Here is a 16366-nt window from a genome sequence, read left to right as displayed (position 1 = left end):
TAAAAACACAAGATAATGAAATAATTGTTTCAGTACTGTGGTTTCCAGAGCACTTACTCAGTGGTGTTTTTGGTATTACTGGTTCCTCAGATTTCAAGGGTTTGCTTATGCCAAACTGGTTTTCTGCTGAGACACGGAAATGGTATTCCACATTTTCTTTGAGGCCTTTTACCACCAGAGATGTGCCCCGGACTCTAGAATCAATGGTATACCAGGCAGCCTTAGGCACTTCTCTTCGCTCAAGTATGTAGCCTAAGATGTCGGCACCACCATCATCAGAAGGAGCTCTCCAACTGACCCTTACAGAGCGGGCTTGTATGTCATCATATTCAAGTGGCCCTTCAGGAGTGTTGGGACTTCCTATTACTTTGACCTTGATGTAAAGAGTCTTCTTGCCACATTTATTTTCCAGAACCAAATCATAGGTTCCAGAATCATTCCTGTCTGCTTCTTTGATCACAAGTTCAGTGTGCGTTTCAGATGTTGCAATCATGGCACGTTTACTAATATCCTGGCCTTCCTTGGTCCATTTACATATTGGGAATGGTTTTCCTTTGATTGGTATGGTAAGTCTGATGACTCCACCTTGTCTTACACAGACACCTTCCTGGTATCTTTCATCAAGTTCATAGTCAGGATATTCTAGGGAAAAAGGTAGGGTTACAATTTAGAATTCTTTGGTGGGAGGGGAGAAGGAAAGTCTTAAGGCAATTATAGCCAAAAGGGAATGGTCATATATCTTACCAAGCATTTCAGTGACTTTGACTGTTCCTGGTACCTCAGCAGGCTCCCCAGGTCCGCCAGCATTACAAGCTAAGACACGGAATCTGTATTCGGCGCCCTGAGGTAGATGTGTTAGAGTATACTCCCGAATCTTGGTTGGAGTAGTATTACATTTGGTCCATTCGTGTTGATCTACTTTTTGCATTTCAATCAAGTAGCCTGTGACTTTAGATCCTCCTTCATCTTCTGGAACACTCCAGGCCAAGGAGACTGATGTCCTTGTTGTATCAGTAACTCTTGGATTTTGTGGCTTTCCTGGTGGAGCTGGGAAGAAGATAACAAACACATACTTGTTAAAGCTGCTGTAAAGTTGAAAATTAATGGTGCCATCTTGCAAATTTAGTGAATTGTTGAAATACGGACGTGTTAGCATTACACTCTTTTTTGTTTTCTGTATTTTGCATTCTATAGTTTGTGGTGGCAATTCCCAAACAGTACACTTTTCAGAACTCACAGAACTATATACTACAGAAGGACGAATTTTACTACATCTGAATTATATCTCAGTAAATTTGACTTATGCAAAATGTGTTTACCAATTGGATCCATGGCAACTACTGGCTTGGAAGGACGACTTGGTTTTCCAGTCCCTCTTGCATTAATGGCTGTGACACGGTGTTCATATTCTAAGCCTTCAATAAGGCCAGTGGAGCGGTACCGTGTCATTGTCACTGGTACTTTATTTACACGGACCCATCGGTCTGCTCTCACTTCTTTGCGCTCCACAATATATCCAGTCACTTGGGAGCCACCGTCATCTTCAGGTGGGTACCAAGTAAGTGTCATGCCATCACGGGAGACATCAAATATCTGTAATGTTTCTGGAGGTCCAGGAATACCTGCAGCAAGACAAAGATAAGAACAATATGGCAATATGAATAAATTACAATAAGGGCTCATGTATTTGTGTGTATCGTAGCTTTCAGCTGATATTTTAAATGATATGTGACACCTATGGCTATTTCCCCAATGCTTTTACTTTTGTACTTTTTTGCTGCTCCTTATTTTCTTCAAAGTTATAAACATTTATTATGTATGCACTCTGTACTATTTTTATCACAACATAGCCTATCTTTCCTCCTTCGTACCCACTCTGCCTCCTTTTCATCAGGCCCTCTGTCCGTCCCTTCCTCCCTTCTTTCCATCTTTCAGTCTGCTTTTCCTAACTCCTTTCTCCTCTCTTTCAGAAGAATGAGGTAATTAAATTAACCTTGTTGAAAACTTCTAAGGAAATGAGGTTTAGAAACCTTCAATCACGTAGTTAACTTGGTGAGCTATTTTTCTTCACAGCAGGGCATAAGAAAAACAAATTTCTCTTGGTGGCTATTTGGAATCAGAGGTAGGGAGGGTGGCCGAAAGGCCCAAGGACTTACTGATGCTGCTGCGGCATTCTATGACCTCAGACTGCAAGTATGAGCCAATCCCGAAGCGGTTTGTTGCAGCCACACGGAACACATACTCATTTCCTTCTGTGAGTCTGGTAAACTTAAATGTTGGTCTAGTCACTGATTCGGAAACGGGCAGCCATCCTGGACGATGAGCATCACGTTGTTCTACCACATAACCACTCAGTGGGGCACCACCATCCAACTCGGGTGCTTCCCAGGAAATAGTAACTGACGTAGCATCAATTTCATCAATCTTTATGGGTCCAGTTGGTGGACCAGGCTTGTCTATAAAAGAAAAAGAAAGCCAAGAAATTAGCTTTTACTTCAAATCAAAATTGGGTAACTGAAGATCAATAGCTCTTTCATATCTTTATCACATATCCTTACCAAGAATGATAACTTTAATGGTGTCTGAAGTAGTTCCAGTAACATTTTTTAGTTCAAGTGTGTATTCTCCAGTATCTCTGATAGTGGTTTCACGAATGGTTAACTTAGTTACTTTAGTGTGAGTTTCAACTGTGACACGTTCTGATTCTTTCAGTTTAGAACCAGAAAAGAACCATGAAGCAGTAGGAGGTGGACGACCGGTGATGGGTATTACCAGCTCGATTGGTCTGCCAGCAGGGACATGGATGGTCTTTTGAGGTATTGTGGAAAGATCAATTGTTGGCAACACTGAAAAAGAAAGGAGGCATTTATTTTTAAGCATTTTTTTCTAACAATGAAGTAGCATGAACTCAAAATAGTTTTTACTTTACTGTTATTTTTTGGCTGTTTAGTACACACCTCTGAGGTCTTGTACAGTCACCGCTGTGACGATCTCTCTTGGTTCAGATACACCTTTCTCATTTTGTGCCCTCACTCTAAATAAGTATTGTTCACCTTCATTTAAGGAGATAACAGTGTGCTCTAGGACTGTGGGTTTTAAGGTGGCAACCTTCATCCATCTTTCTGTGCCAGCTTTACAGGCTTCCAGAACATAGCCAGTGAGTCGGCTACCACCATCGTAGAGTGGTTTTTCCCAGGCAAGAGTAACAGTGGATTTGGTGACATCGACCACTTCCAATTTTGTAGGCACCAGGGGCACTTCTGAGACCAAAACAGCATCAGATGTCTCACAGGGCTCTCCAATGCCATAAATGTTTTCTGGAAGCACTCTGAAATAGTACATCATTCCTTCTACAAGTCCAGAAATTCGGTAAAGTGTCTTGCTGCATTTGGTGGTTACAGTTTTGAATGCTCTCATGGCAGCTTCACGCTTCTCAATGATATAGTTGTTGACTGGAGCACCACCATCAATTGTGGGAATTTCCCACGTAATAGTCACAGAATCTCTTGATACTTCCTTAATTTTCACCGAAGGACAGGGACCAGGAGTATCTGAAAAAAAGAACAAAAGATGGTACTTCCTCTTTGGCTGTTTAGTTGATAGACTTTTTTTCAGGAAAATATAATCAACAACATAGGTCCTTTCTGGAAAGGTGATCAGAGGTCAAGCTGTACCTTTTTAGAGAATCTACTCACGGCATAGCCAATTTTAAGAAAGATACTTACCATATACTTTAACAAGGACTGTTGCTGATTTCTTGCCAGATTGATTTTCAGCTTCAATTGTGTATTTTCCAGCATCATACCGATTAACCTTGTCCACAATAAGTAAAGAGTAGCTTTCCGTGTTGTCGATAATTGCCCGGTTTGCAAGGTCAATGCCCTTCTTGCTCCATGTGATGACGGGAGGTGGTCTACCAGATACAGACACCATCAGGCGCAATGAGGCCCCAGCCCTGATGGTCACAGTTTTCTTTAGATCATCTGCAAGCTCAAGATCTGGTATTTCTGGAAAGAAAATATCAACATTTAATTAATTTGAGAATAGGTGTGATGAGAAAATAATTCACTTAAAAGCTTATATAGTAAATACCTAGTCTTTCCACAGGCTCAATTTCAGCAGTTGTTTCGCTGTATTCACTCATACCCTTCACATTCACAGCAGCAACTCGGAAAGAGTATTTCTGGCCCATTTTAAGGTCTGGCACAGTGAATTCAGTATTTCTTATTGTGGCATTGGTATGCACTCGGTACCACTGGTCAGTGTCTTTCTCTTGCATTTCAAGTACATATCCTATGATGTCAGCACCACCATCATACATGGGCTTGGTCCATGCCAAACTAATGCTGCGTTTGGTGGTATCAACAACTCTTGGGGCAGAAGGTGGTCCAGGGGTATCTATAGAATTTAAAAAGTGGAATGTAGATGTTATACAAATAAAAACGTTGAGACTTGAGTTGTTTTTATTTGTTTTCAAGATTCACAGAGACACTATTGCTCTTTGTCCATATTTACCAAGACCATCTTTGTAAATGGGCTCTTTTGGTATTATAGGAGGGCAGTGTATGTGATGTGATCACTATTATTATTTTAAGAAATATACTACTTTAGAAAGGTAAATGTTTCTTCTCTACTGATGTGGCTAGCTATAATATATTCTTCTTTATTAGATCAGCTCATTGCTTAACCCGTCTTCAGGGACTTTTCTGTAGTTGCTCATCTTTCACTGGGTTAATATTACTTGTCATCTCTATAATTCTAATGAATACAGGAATCAGTATTTTGTCATCTTCCCTGTTCAGCCCCAAAGACTTATTTTAGCACTTGAGCTCAAACTCTGTAAAAAGATTTCTCACTTGTTTTGAAGTCCTTATAATAATGATCTTGCCAGTAACATTAAAATATTAGAGACTTTATGTTCTGCTGAGCTTCTTTTTAAAAGGGAATTTGCTTCTCTTCAGTGCTTATGATCAGTATGATGCATTTCTCTCTAAAGATTCACAAAATATATCTTTCACATTGGTAGTATAATAATTTGTCTTTTATATTGGTAGTATAATAATTTATTTTTCATAAATTAGAAAAACTACTGCAAATTTTTTCAGCAATGCTAACTGCTAACTTACCAATAGATGTAATAGTTAAAATGTTCTCTGTAGGCTGTGTTTAAGATCACACTAAGAAGCATATGCTTTTCCAGATATATACTTTTCATAAATTATACAAGTTTAATTGGCATGTCAGAAAATTATTCATCATGTGGCTTTTATGAACATGAGGCTAGTGTATGATTTGTAGAACTCACATGATGGTTCTCTGCATGAAATGAAGTTGGAAGCTTCACTAGGTTCACTGTTACCAGCGGCATTCACTGCAGTCACTCGGAACTGGTAATCACAACCTTCCATCAGGCTGGTCACCTTCAGCCTGGTGTCATACACCACGTAATCTCTGTTGACACGTGTCCAGTGCAGGCTCTTCTTCTCACGTTTATCTACCAGGTAGTTGCTGATCTCATTGCCACCATCAGATTCTGGTTTTGTCCACTGAATAATGATATGCTCTTTGCCAGCCCCAACTTCTTCAGGTATGCCGGGTTGTGATGGAATAGCTGTTTATGTTTTATGAAAATAAAGGTGATCAGCAAAATCAGATTAACATGACTGCCCCTCTTCCCTGATCCCATCACATTTCAATCACCAAATTGTTGCAAAAAATGTTGATACTCACTGAATGAGTTTCGAGCTACAATTGGCTCTGATTCAACAGGCACACCAGGGCCGTACTTGTTTACTGCCCTCACTCTGAATGTGTATTCGTTGTTCTTGATGAGTCTGGTAACTACATAGGACAAGGTTGGGCATTCAGCTTCAACGATCACCCAGTTGAGCCTGCTAGTCTCGCGTCTTTCTACAATATAGTGAGATATAGCTGCTCCTCCATCTTCCTGAGGAAGGCTCCAGGCTAAAGTACACTTCTCCTCTGTTACTCTGCTGACAGTGAGTTTTCCACATGGGCCAGGGGAGTCTGAAACAGGCACAGGAGCAAGTTATGATGAAGGTCATTCTTTCTGCTCACATTGAAAATGCTATATAAAAAAGAAAATGCTATATAAAAAAGAAAATGCTATATAAAAAAGAAAATGCTATAAAAATGCAAGAACATTTGACATGCTTACCAAGAACTTTGACCATGACAGAGACGGCCTTGGTCCCACTGGCATTTTTCACTGTTAATGTGTATTTTCCACTGTCACTTCTGTCACAGAATTTGATCACAGCAGTTGCTCTTTTGCCGGTATACTGCAAAGAGACTTTTTCACAGAGATCGAGTTCCTTGTCTCCTTTGGTCCAGATAATTTTGGGTTCAGGCTTGCCACCAACTGCAGCATCAAGAACAAGATCCGAACCTGCTCTAATGGTAACCAGGTCACCCTGTAATCTGGCATCCAGTTCGGCTTTGGGTGGAGCTGTCAATAGTCAAAATAGATGTAAATGAATATCTGATCGTTTATTTTCATGTGAATTGTGACAACTTAAAAGGAGAACAGAGGTATTTTGTACCGTATTCATCGCGGCACGTAACGGGGCCTGTAGATTCTGATCCTTTGCTAATGACACCTGCTGCATTCTTGGCCAACACACGGAATTCGTAAGTGTCTCCCTCACTGAGAGCAGTTACAGTGAAAAAGTTGTCTGATACAATGGTATAGTTGCACTTCAGCCAGCGACCATCTCCAACCTCACTGACTGGCTTACGCTCTATGATGTAGCCCACAACCTTGCTGCCTCCGTCATACACTGGGGCAGACCAAATCAGTGATACTGTTGATCTTGTGACATCTGTCACTTCTGGTCTGCCTGGTGCGTCTAGAGATGATGCAAAAACATAAGGTTAAAAAATACAACTCTGAGTTTTGCAAATACCAAGAATAGTAAAAACAAATGTACCCTTGAATTTCAATACATACCAACTGGATTTTGAGCCATGATAGGTCTTGAAGCTTCACTGGCTTTGCTAACACCTGCAGCATTGAGTGCATAAGTTCTAAACTGATATTCCAGTCCTTCAACCAAACCAGTCACCTTGTAGTTGCACTCTAAACATGGCACTTTGTTTTCTTTCACCCAAAGAATGGTGTTACGTTCTTTCTTCTCAACCCAGTAGCCAATGACTTTACTGCCACCATCATGGTAGGGTTCTTCCCAGCGAATAGACATGGCATTGGCAGACACATAGTAGACTTCAGGTCTGGTAGGAGCACTTGGTGGGACTAAATATAAGCAAAGGTATCAGACATGGATAAAATTTTGTACATTTCAGTGCAAATAAAATAGAGACTTTGAAGTCTGATTTTTATTTTTCTTACCAAATGGATGCTCAGCAACAATTGGCGCTGATTCTACAGGCTTGCTCACACCAAATCTGTTTTCTGAACTGACCCGGAAAGAGTACTCCTTGTATTTTGTGAGGTGAGTGACTTTAATCTGTGTGCGCTTGACGCTGGAATTGATGAGCTGCCAAGCTGTTGTACCCGATTCACGCTTTTCAACTATGTAATTAGTAATTTCAGTTCCTCCATCATCTTTCGGTTCAGCCCACGACAGGATACATGATTCAGCCGAGACAGATGAGACTTCGATGGGTCCGGTTACCGGACCTGGCCTTCCAATGACCACAACTGTGACAGTAAATGTTTTAACACCAGCTGTGTTTTCCAGGGTTAAGAAGTATCTTCCAGAGTCACCTCTCATGCTCTCCTTTACAGAGAGGGTGGTCCTATCTTTTGTTGTTATGATACTCACTCGATCAGTCTCCTTAAGTCTCATTTCCTCCAGTTTCCATGTTACTCTGGGGGCTGGACGACCACTGATTGGCACATCAATGGTGAATGGGCTTCCTGCTTTGCAAGTTATGAGCTGGTTGGTAATTCCAGTGAGATCAGCAGTTGGCTCAATTTGAGGCTCTTTGATGATGACAGATGAGAAGGCCTCTCTGGGTTCACTATAGCCAGCATCGTTCCTAGCCTTCACGCGGAATTCATATTCAGTGTTCTCAACAAGGCGTTCGACTGTGAAAGTCAGCTGCTTGGTGTGACCAGCTTCAACCCAGAAGTCAGATCCCTTTTGTCTCATTTCAAGGAGGTAACCAGTAATCCGGCTGCCTCCATCATGTTCAGGTTTAAGCCATGCTAAGACTGCAGAGGATTTGCTAGTATCGACAATATCAAGTCTCCTAGGTGGAGCAGGCTGTTCTGTGGCTACAACTGGTTCTGGCATTTCATATGGTTCACCAACACCATACTCATTTTGTGCAGAAACACGGAAATAGTATGGAACGCCTTCTGCTAGGTCACTAACCTTGAAGATCTGACGAGTACATTTTTCACTGACAACTTGCCAGCTACGGCGGCTTGCTTCTCGTTTCTCTACCACATAGTGATGGATTCGGGCACCGCCATCAAGTAGAGGTGCATCCCACATCAATGTAGCAGATCCCCGAGTCACATCTTTGAAGGTAATTGGACCAGGTGGTCCTGGAGAGTCTAGCACCTTCACAGTGAATGTAATGGACTTACTACCACTGTTGTTTTCCACAGTAAGGGTGTATTTCCCTGCATCATTTCTGTTGCAGTTTTCCACAGTAAGGGTGCTGAAGGAGTCTGTTGTGTGGATGTCAGCCCGAATACTAAGGTTAGAGTCTGGCTTGCTCCACACTGCTGTAGGAGTAGGTCTACCCCGGAAGGCAATAAAAAGGCGAATACTGGCACCAGCTCTCACAATGTGAGTCTGTTTGAAGCTTGCATCAATGTCTAATTCAGGAGCTGTTAGTCGGTCAACTGCTTTAATTGTACCAGTCACTTCACAGCTGTCTCCTTTTCCAGCACTGTTGATAGCACTAACCCGGAATTTGTATTCTTCGCCTGCTTGTAAATCAGTGACCGTGTATCTTGTTTTCACACATGGCTCTGTATTCACCTTGTGCCAGTCTCCTAGGTCAGCTTTGCACATTTCTATGATGTACCCAATTATTTCCAGTCCTCCATCAAAGACTGGCCTGGACCATTCTAAGCTTACAGTTGTCTTTGATGTGTCTGTCACTTTTACCACTGTGGGAGCACCAGGTGGGTTAACAGGCTCTCTACATTTAATTAGTCTTGAGATGCCACTTGCAGGTCCTACTCCGGCTGAATTTTCAGCCATGACATGGAATTCATACTCGTTGCCTTCTATCAGACCAGTGACTTTGAATCTTGTTTCAGAGATTGGGCGTTTGCTGATCACTTTTACCCATCTTGTACTTTTCTTTTCTCTCCTTTCAAGGATGTAATGCTGAATCTCATTGCCACCATCAGAATCTGGCCTTGCCCATGTCAGGGTAATACTATTGCCCGTTACATTGCTAGGCTCTGGAGTGCCAGGGGCATCAGGAACCGCTATAAAATGAAAGAAAACAGAAAGCCAGTTAGATATATTTGGTTGGAAAGTTAATCTTATACCATAGTACCATTTATAAAAATGGGAACTTACTGTACTGTATTTGAGCAATCACTGGGTCAGAATCAAGTGGTCTCCCAACACCAAACTTGTTAACTGCAGAAACACGGAATTGGTATTCATTGCCAGTTATTAGTTTGATGGCAGTGTAACTCTGGGCTTCACATTTATCTTCAATTAATGCCCAAGCAAGTCTGCTTGTTTCTCGCTTTTCAATGATGTAGTGGGTAACAGGAGCACAGCCGTCATTGAGTGGCGCATCCCACCACAGGGTCATCTTCTCACCAGTAATATTGGTGAATCGTATTGGCCCAACTACTTTTCCTGGTGTATCTACAAGAAAAAGTATCTATAGTTAGTTTCCTTTACCTTGCCATTAAAATACAAGGCATGTCACTAACCCAGATCCTTTTAATTGGAACACTGAGAAGTTCTTTAAAAGTACCTTGTACTTTCACTTTAATATCTGCTTTTGTGGAGCCAGATACGTTTTTGGCTTCCACTGTATACACGCCTCTATGGTCTCGAGTAGCATCTCTAACAAAGAGGCTGGTAGATCCAAGGACATCAGTTATTTCCATATTCATCCTCTTTTCGATTTCAACTCCATCTTTGAACCAAGTTACTCGAGGTACTGGTCGTCCTTGTACCAAAGCTTTAATTCTAAGGCTCTCTCCAGACTTAATAGTGACACCATCAAAGTACTCGGGGCCAAACTCTACTGTTGGTGGAACTATAAGAGAAATAGAAATACTATATATTAATTTGACTTAATATAGATATATAAAATGTATTTTTCATTTGCACCACATCATAAAGAATAGAAAGATAATGACCTATGTGCTACCAAAGTCTATTTAAAAAGGATTAGCAATTAAGAGTTTAGACTATGGGATTAAACACTTGTCTATCATAACCTTTTCCCTTTGTTATATCAGTCATGTTAGTAATTTTGCGTTGCCATTTGTAAGAAGAGAAATGGAAATATTTACAGGCCATTTACTTTCTAATAGTGCTGCGTATTCAAACAAGTATCTGTAGGAGGCCATCAGCTGCAAGTAAGCCAAGGGATGATTCTGTTTGTGGATAAGTGTTGTATTTTTTTTGTTTTTGTTTTTGTTTTTTTTGGTTTTTCTCCGGTACCAGGAACCGAACTCACGACCTTGCGCTTGCCAGGCAGGTGCTTTTGCCGCTGAGCTAAATCCCCAGCCCCGAGTGTTGTATTTTAATAGCTCCAGTACAGCTGGATAGCTATTCTAAGGACCCTTTTTATTTATGTACTGTAAAGAGTTAAAATTACAAAGTTAAAAACTCATCTTTGCTCTTAATGTGGGAAAGGAGTAAAATAATAGACAGACATGGTAAAAATAACTGATGCCAATTATGCTTTTTCTTTTCTTTATCTGAAAGACAGAAAAGTCCTAATTCATCCCCATAACAACCTTGAGTAATGGTGTTTCTGTTCCCCCTTTATAGAGCAGAGGTCCAGAGTATTTTTTTAAAAGTTCAGTTATTCTTAGTCATATGGAAATCAGTCAGAAACACTTACCATTTTCATCTCTTGTCATAATAATACCAGAAGACTGAGAGGGTGGGCTTATAGTTCCAACGGCATTTCTTGCAATTATTCTGAACTCATACCGATCCCCAGGACTAAGTCCTGTAACTGTGTACTGACATTCACTGACATCAGTAAAGTTGCACCTCATCCAGCGATCATCGCCTTGCCGTTTCTCAATGCTATAGGCCACAATCTTACTGCCTCCATCACGCAGTGGTGGGTTCCACTTAAGTGTGATGGTTTCCCTGGTGACATCAATGTAGTCGGGAGTTCCAGGTGGATCTGAAAAAGTCATAAGGAAGTTAATTGAATCATTATATCTATAACCAGCTCTTAATCATCTATGGAAGAAAAACAGCATACATAAATCCCCCAAACACATTTTACTCATTAATTTCAACTTTCTGTTTCATAATACTTAAAAGCTTTAAATTATTTCATTAGACTTATTTAAAACATTCTTCTTGCTTTATATAATCTGTTGTTTAGTGACAAAAAGCAAGAAAGATGATACATGGAAGAAAAGGATGATTTATTTGTTACTAACACACTGCTTGCTGAATTAAATATATTTGAATAATAGTCACTTACCCACTGGGGAGACAGCTAAGGTAAACTTGCTTGGGTCACTGGGTGAGCTGAGACCAGCAGAATTTTCAGCATATACTCGGAATTGGTAATCCAGTCCTTCTATTAACCCAGTCGCTCTATATTCTCTTCCAGATATTGGTGACATGTTAACTCTTTGCCAGAGGATGCTGTTTCTTTCTTTCTTTTCGACATGGAATCCAGTAACTTCTGAGCCACCATCATAAACTGGTGCATCCCAAGTTAGTGACATACCATCAGAGGTCACATTGTATATAACTGGCTTTCCTGGGGGACCAGGAATCCTGAACTGGTGTTTTGCCACAATAAGATTGGAGACAAGTGGTTCACTGACTCCGTATCTGTTTTCTGCCCTAACTCTAAACTGGTATTCAGCATCTTTGACTAGATTAGGAACTTTGAAAGTTGTCCTGGCAACACTTGAACATACCATCTTCCAGTTAGTTTGTGAAGCTTCCCGCTTCTCAATGCTGTAACAAGTAATTTCTCCTCCTCCATCATCATCTGGTATATCCCAGGACATGATGGCACTGTCAGCCTTGATTTCATCAAATCGAATGGGTCCTTTGGGCTTTGAAGGTGGGCCGAGGGTGATGATAGTAATGGGAAATGAGTTTCTGCACACTGCGTTATCCAGAATAACAGTGTACTTTCCTCCATGTTCTTTCTTGACATTCTTAATACTCAAGGTGATCTTGTTTTCAGTTTTACTGAAGCGAACATTTTCACTTTCTTTCAGGGGCAAACCATCTTTCAGCCAACTGATAGAAGGTTTGGGTTTTCCTTTATAAGGTAATTCAAGGTGTACATTATGCCCAATTCTCACTGAGATTTGTGCTCCAGGGATTTCTGATAGGTCAACTTCCGGTGTTATTACAAGTTCTTTCACTGTAAGTGGTCCAATAGTGACAGAATCGCTCAGTCCTTTCTCGTTTTTAGCGAACACTCTGAATTCCAGGACTGACAGTTCTTTTAGTTGGCTAATCTCGATTTCACATGATTTACTTATGCCAGCATACGACCACGTTTGTTCGCCTTTACCTTTCCTTTCCACAACATATTCCGTGATGACGCTTCCACCATCAAAGTCAGGCTTGGTCCAGTTCAGGATAACAGATGTCTTTGTGGAATCTTTCACTGAGAGATCACGTATAGGAGCTGGTACTTCAGCAGCTTTCACTGGCTCCGTAGTTTCACAGGGTTCTCCAACTCCCATTTCATTTTCTGCAAGAACTCTGAAGAAGAATGGAATTTTCTCTGACAAATCTGTGACCTTAAAGGATGTACTAGAACATTTGTGTGACACAGAAGACCACGTTCTCTTTGTGGCATCTCTCTTTTCAATGACATAATTTATTATGGGAGAGCCTCCATCGATGAGAGGAGGATCCCAGAACAAAGTGACTGTGCCACGAGAAACGTGTTTGACCTGTAGTTTCTGGCAGGCAGCTGGGGTATCGAGCACTTTAACATTCACAGTGGAAGACTTTGGCTGGCCAACTCCATTTTCTATTGTCAGAATATATTTGCCTGTATCATTGCGAGTAACTTGAGGAATAATGAGTAAAGAAGATGAATCAGTGTTTTGAATGCTGTATCTGGTATCGCTGCCAAGATTCTTCTCATCTTTCCTCCAGGTGACAGTAGGTGGAGGTCTGCCTTTGAAGGGAATCAAGACTTGTACATCTTCACCAGCCTTGGCTATAAGAGATGATCTGAGAGCCACGTCTAGGTCAATCTCTGGTTCCTCTGTAGACATAAAATGGACATATACAGTGGATGTTAAAAGCAAGAAAATGAGTCTTTCCCTGGAAGTACTCTAATAAAAAAGAAAAACATAGTCACCCCTATTTGTACATACCAAGTATATCTTTAGCTTGTACAGGTTCGGTCATTTTTATAGGTTCTCCTTGTCCAGCACAGTTGACTGCAGATACTTGGAAGTAGTAATTGACTCCAGGTTGTAGGTTCGATACCACATATTCTGTAGTTCTGACCTCGCCTTTGGTAGAGACAGTAGTCCATTCCTCTTCCTCTCCTTGTCTCATCTCGACAATGTATCCAGTAATAGCACTGCCCCCATCATAGACAGGTTTACTCCAGCCAAGAGTGATGGATGACTTAGTGGAATCTGCAATTCTTATCTTGGCAGGCGGACCTGGAGGATCTGGAATGGCCATTCACAATACAGTAAATACACATGATCGTGTGCAGTTCAGTCACACAGAAAAGACATAGGTGAAGATGCTGCATGTATGGCCACTTACCAATAGGATCAGCAGCTTTGTAGAAGTCGGATGGTTCAGAAAATGGACCCATTCCAGCAGCATTTACAGCACAAACTCGGTATTGATAGTCATTGTGCTCTGTGAGTCCTGTCACCTTCTGTCTCGTGTCACGGATGGTCTCCTTTACTACTTTAAACCATCCTAGACTCTTCTTGTCTCGTTTTTCAAGGAAATAGCCACTTATTTCATTACCACCATCTGCAAGTGGCCTGTTCCAGACAACGGTCATTGAATTCTTGGTAATCTTTGTCACCTCTGGTACACTTGGTGGCCCAGGTGTAACTGTTTAGAAAAAAAAAAAGGCAGATGAATTTAAGTGATCAACATTCCTTATAAATTCTACTTTTTGAGCTTTGTATCTAAAGAATAGTTGTTTTATTTATTATATTTTCCACTTTGCAAAAAGGACAGTAAGGAGACAAAATGTGACACAAAAGAAAAGTGTCTTAAGAAAACATATTTGCAGCCTAGAAAAATAGTTTATATTTATTTTTAAATTGTGATTTTTATTTCAATTTCTTAATGAAATTATATCTCACCAAATGCATTCTTGGCCACAACTGGCTCTGATTCCAGGGACTCGCCAATTCCATATTTGTTCACAGCTCGAACCCGGAAGATGTATTCATTTCCTTTAATAATTTTGGTGGTTGTAATGATGCACTCTTCCAAATTTTCAGCCACCATAGACCACACAACACGGCTTGTCTCACGCCTTTCTACAATGTAGTGAGTGATTTTTGCACCACCATCATCTGCTGGAGGCTGCCAGAGAAGGGTTATCTTTTCAGCAGTCACAGTTTTAAATTCAATTGGGCCACCAGGAGGTCCTGGTTTATCTGTCAGTGAAAGAACAAAACAGTACGTTAGTACTTTTTAAAAGCTACTAATTCAAAATTACTAAGGCTTAGGCCAACCAAATATGACACTGGTTTGTACTAAACACCTACCAAGGATCTGTACTCTGATGGTGGCTGAGGCTGAGCCCATGGCATTCCTTAATTTTAATTCGTAGCTGCCACTGTTAAGGCGGTTGGCATCTTTGATGAGTATAGATGCAAGGTCAGTGGTATTTTCAACACACACTAGTGCATTGGTTTGTAATTCTTTGTCATCTTTATACCACTCAATTGTGGGTTCAGGTTTTCCTGAAATGCCAGCTCTGAGCTTCACTGATGTACCTGCTCTGTATTTGACAACTTCCGTATATTCTAGAGGCAAGTCAATTACAGGTCCACCTGCAAGAGAAAAAAAAAAAACAGATAAGAAATCTTTAAAATACTATAAGGATGAAAACATAGCACAATCAAAAGGTCATTGGCACTTACCACATTACATATATGCATATGCATGTGTGTATGCATTCTAATCCTATTCAACTATTATTTTAACCTTTTAAATTTTATAAATCACTCTTCTATCTCAGATGGGGAAGGAAGGCTATGAATAAGCTCTGTTACTCACTAGCACTACACTAATTCCACAGGCACTTAACTGCTTTCTAAGTGTATGTTATTCCAGCGGTGAAATGGGATAGAGTAGTGAGTACATTATTGATACACAGGCAGCATTAAACACTTTCTCTCACTCTAGTTTCTATATTGCTTTTTATTTCCCTTCCTAGTTCATGGTTATCTATCCAAGTATGGTCAGTTCAGCATACACTTTTGAAGCTTGAGTTCTCTGCTCACAGAGCTCTATATTCACTATGCGGATTTGTTGCTGGACTTCTCAGGACTATTGCTAAATGGACTAAATAAACTTCGCTTCACAGCCTCACAAATACTCAGTGTCCACAAAACCTGACTGACGAAGATCACCTTTAGAATTCTTCACTTGAGGGAAGCAGTGGACACTTTTGCCTGGACACTATCATGGCTCATTTCTTTTTATAATGGAAGACTTTTAAAAAAGTATTATAGAGTACTTGACTTGCATGACATTGTAATTTTCAAAACATTCCTGATTGAACATGCCACTTACTTTCCAGAATGTTGAGTGTATGTATTTTGGATGATAGTGACATAGTGAGGGCTCTGGAGAAACTCACTCCATCACTAATGAGCTACTTGAACTTGGGGAAGCTGCATTCGCACTTTAAGCCTGCGTTTCTGTAAAATGGGCTAACTTAGGGCTGTTAGAACCAAGGGAGAGAATCCATGATATTTAGGCAATAAATCTTAGCTGCTGCTAATGCTGTCTTCAAAATCTGTTTAGTTTTATATTTATTTTAAAAGCAATTTTCTGTGGAATGCACCTATGGATTTAATTATGGGCTGATAATTTAAAGCAGAATGAAAGTGCCAGATCATACAAAGAATTATTGAACTTGAGGGCCTTTAGATATCCTATAGTCCAAATCTTTGTAGTATCTTTTACAACGAAGAAATACGGAGAGCTTAATGAATTTT

General features: G+C 40.5%; 1 protein-coding gene across 3 annotated transcripts in view; it reads right to left on the bottom strand.

The window, feature by feature from the left end:
* The window catches only part of Ttn (titin), a 271046-nt gene that overhangs the window by 13488 nt on the left and 241192 nt on the right, over positions 1-16366 (bottom strand). For all 3 annotated transcript variants that reach the window (XM_013512608.1, XM_013512603.1, XM_005373371.2), the window contains 22 exons: positions 14906-15193; positions 14495-14794; positions 13935-14237; positions 13529-13834; positions 11650-13416; positions 11047-11340; positions 9943-10230; positions 9531-9830; positions 7370-9436; positions 6971-7273; positions 6564-6869; positions 6179-6469; positions 5731-6027; positions 5306-5611; positions 4093-4398; positions 3726-4007; positions 2958-3551; positions 2559-2846; positions 2157-2456; positions 1320-1622; positions 745-1047; positions 58-642 (listed from right to left, as the gene is read on the bottom strand). In XM_013512608.1, coding sequence (XP_013368062.1) covers positions 58-642; positions 745-1047; positions 1320-1622; positions 2157-2456; positions 2559-2846; positions 2958-3551; positions 3726-4007; positions 4093-4398; positions 5306-5611; positions 5731-6027; positions 6179-6469; positions 6564-6869; positions 6971-7273; positions 7370-9436; positions 9531-9830; positions 9943-10230; positions 11047-11340; positions 11650-13416; positions 13529-13834; positions 13935-14237; positions 14495-14794; positions 14906-15193 — 10377 coding nt within the window. The remainder of the gene's footprint in view (positions 1-57; positions 643-744; positions 1048-1319; positions 1623-2156; positions 2457-2558; positions 2847-2957; positions 3552-3725; positions 4008-4092; positions 4399-5305; positions 5612-5730; positions 6028-6178; positions 6470-6563; positions 6870-6970; positions 7274-7369; positions 9437-9530; positions 9831-9942; positions 10231-11046; positions 11341-11649; positions 13417-13528; positions 13835-13934; positions 14238-14494; positions 14795-14905; positions 15194-16366) is intronic.

The sequence above is a fragment of the Chinchilla lanigera genome, unplaced genomic scaffold (genome assembly GCF_000276665.1).
Source record: "Chinchilla lanigera isolate Chin_1 unplaced genomic scaffold, ChiLan1.0 scaffold00002, whole genome shotgun sequence".
Classification (NCBI taxonomy): Eukaryota; Metazoa; Chordata; class Mammalia; order Rodentia; family Chinchillidae; genus Chinchilla; species Chinchilla lanigera.
The sequence above is the reverse complement of the archived record's forward strand: the minus strand, read 5'-3'. Positions and strand labels throughout refer to the sequence as shown.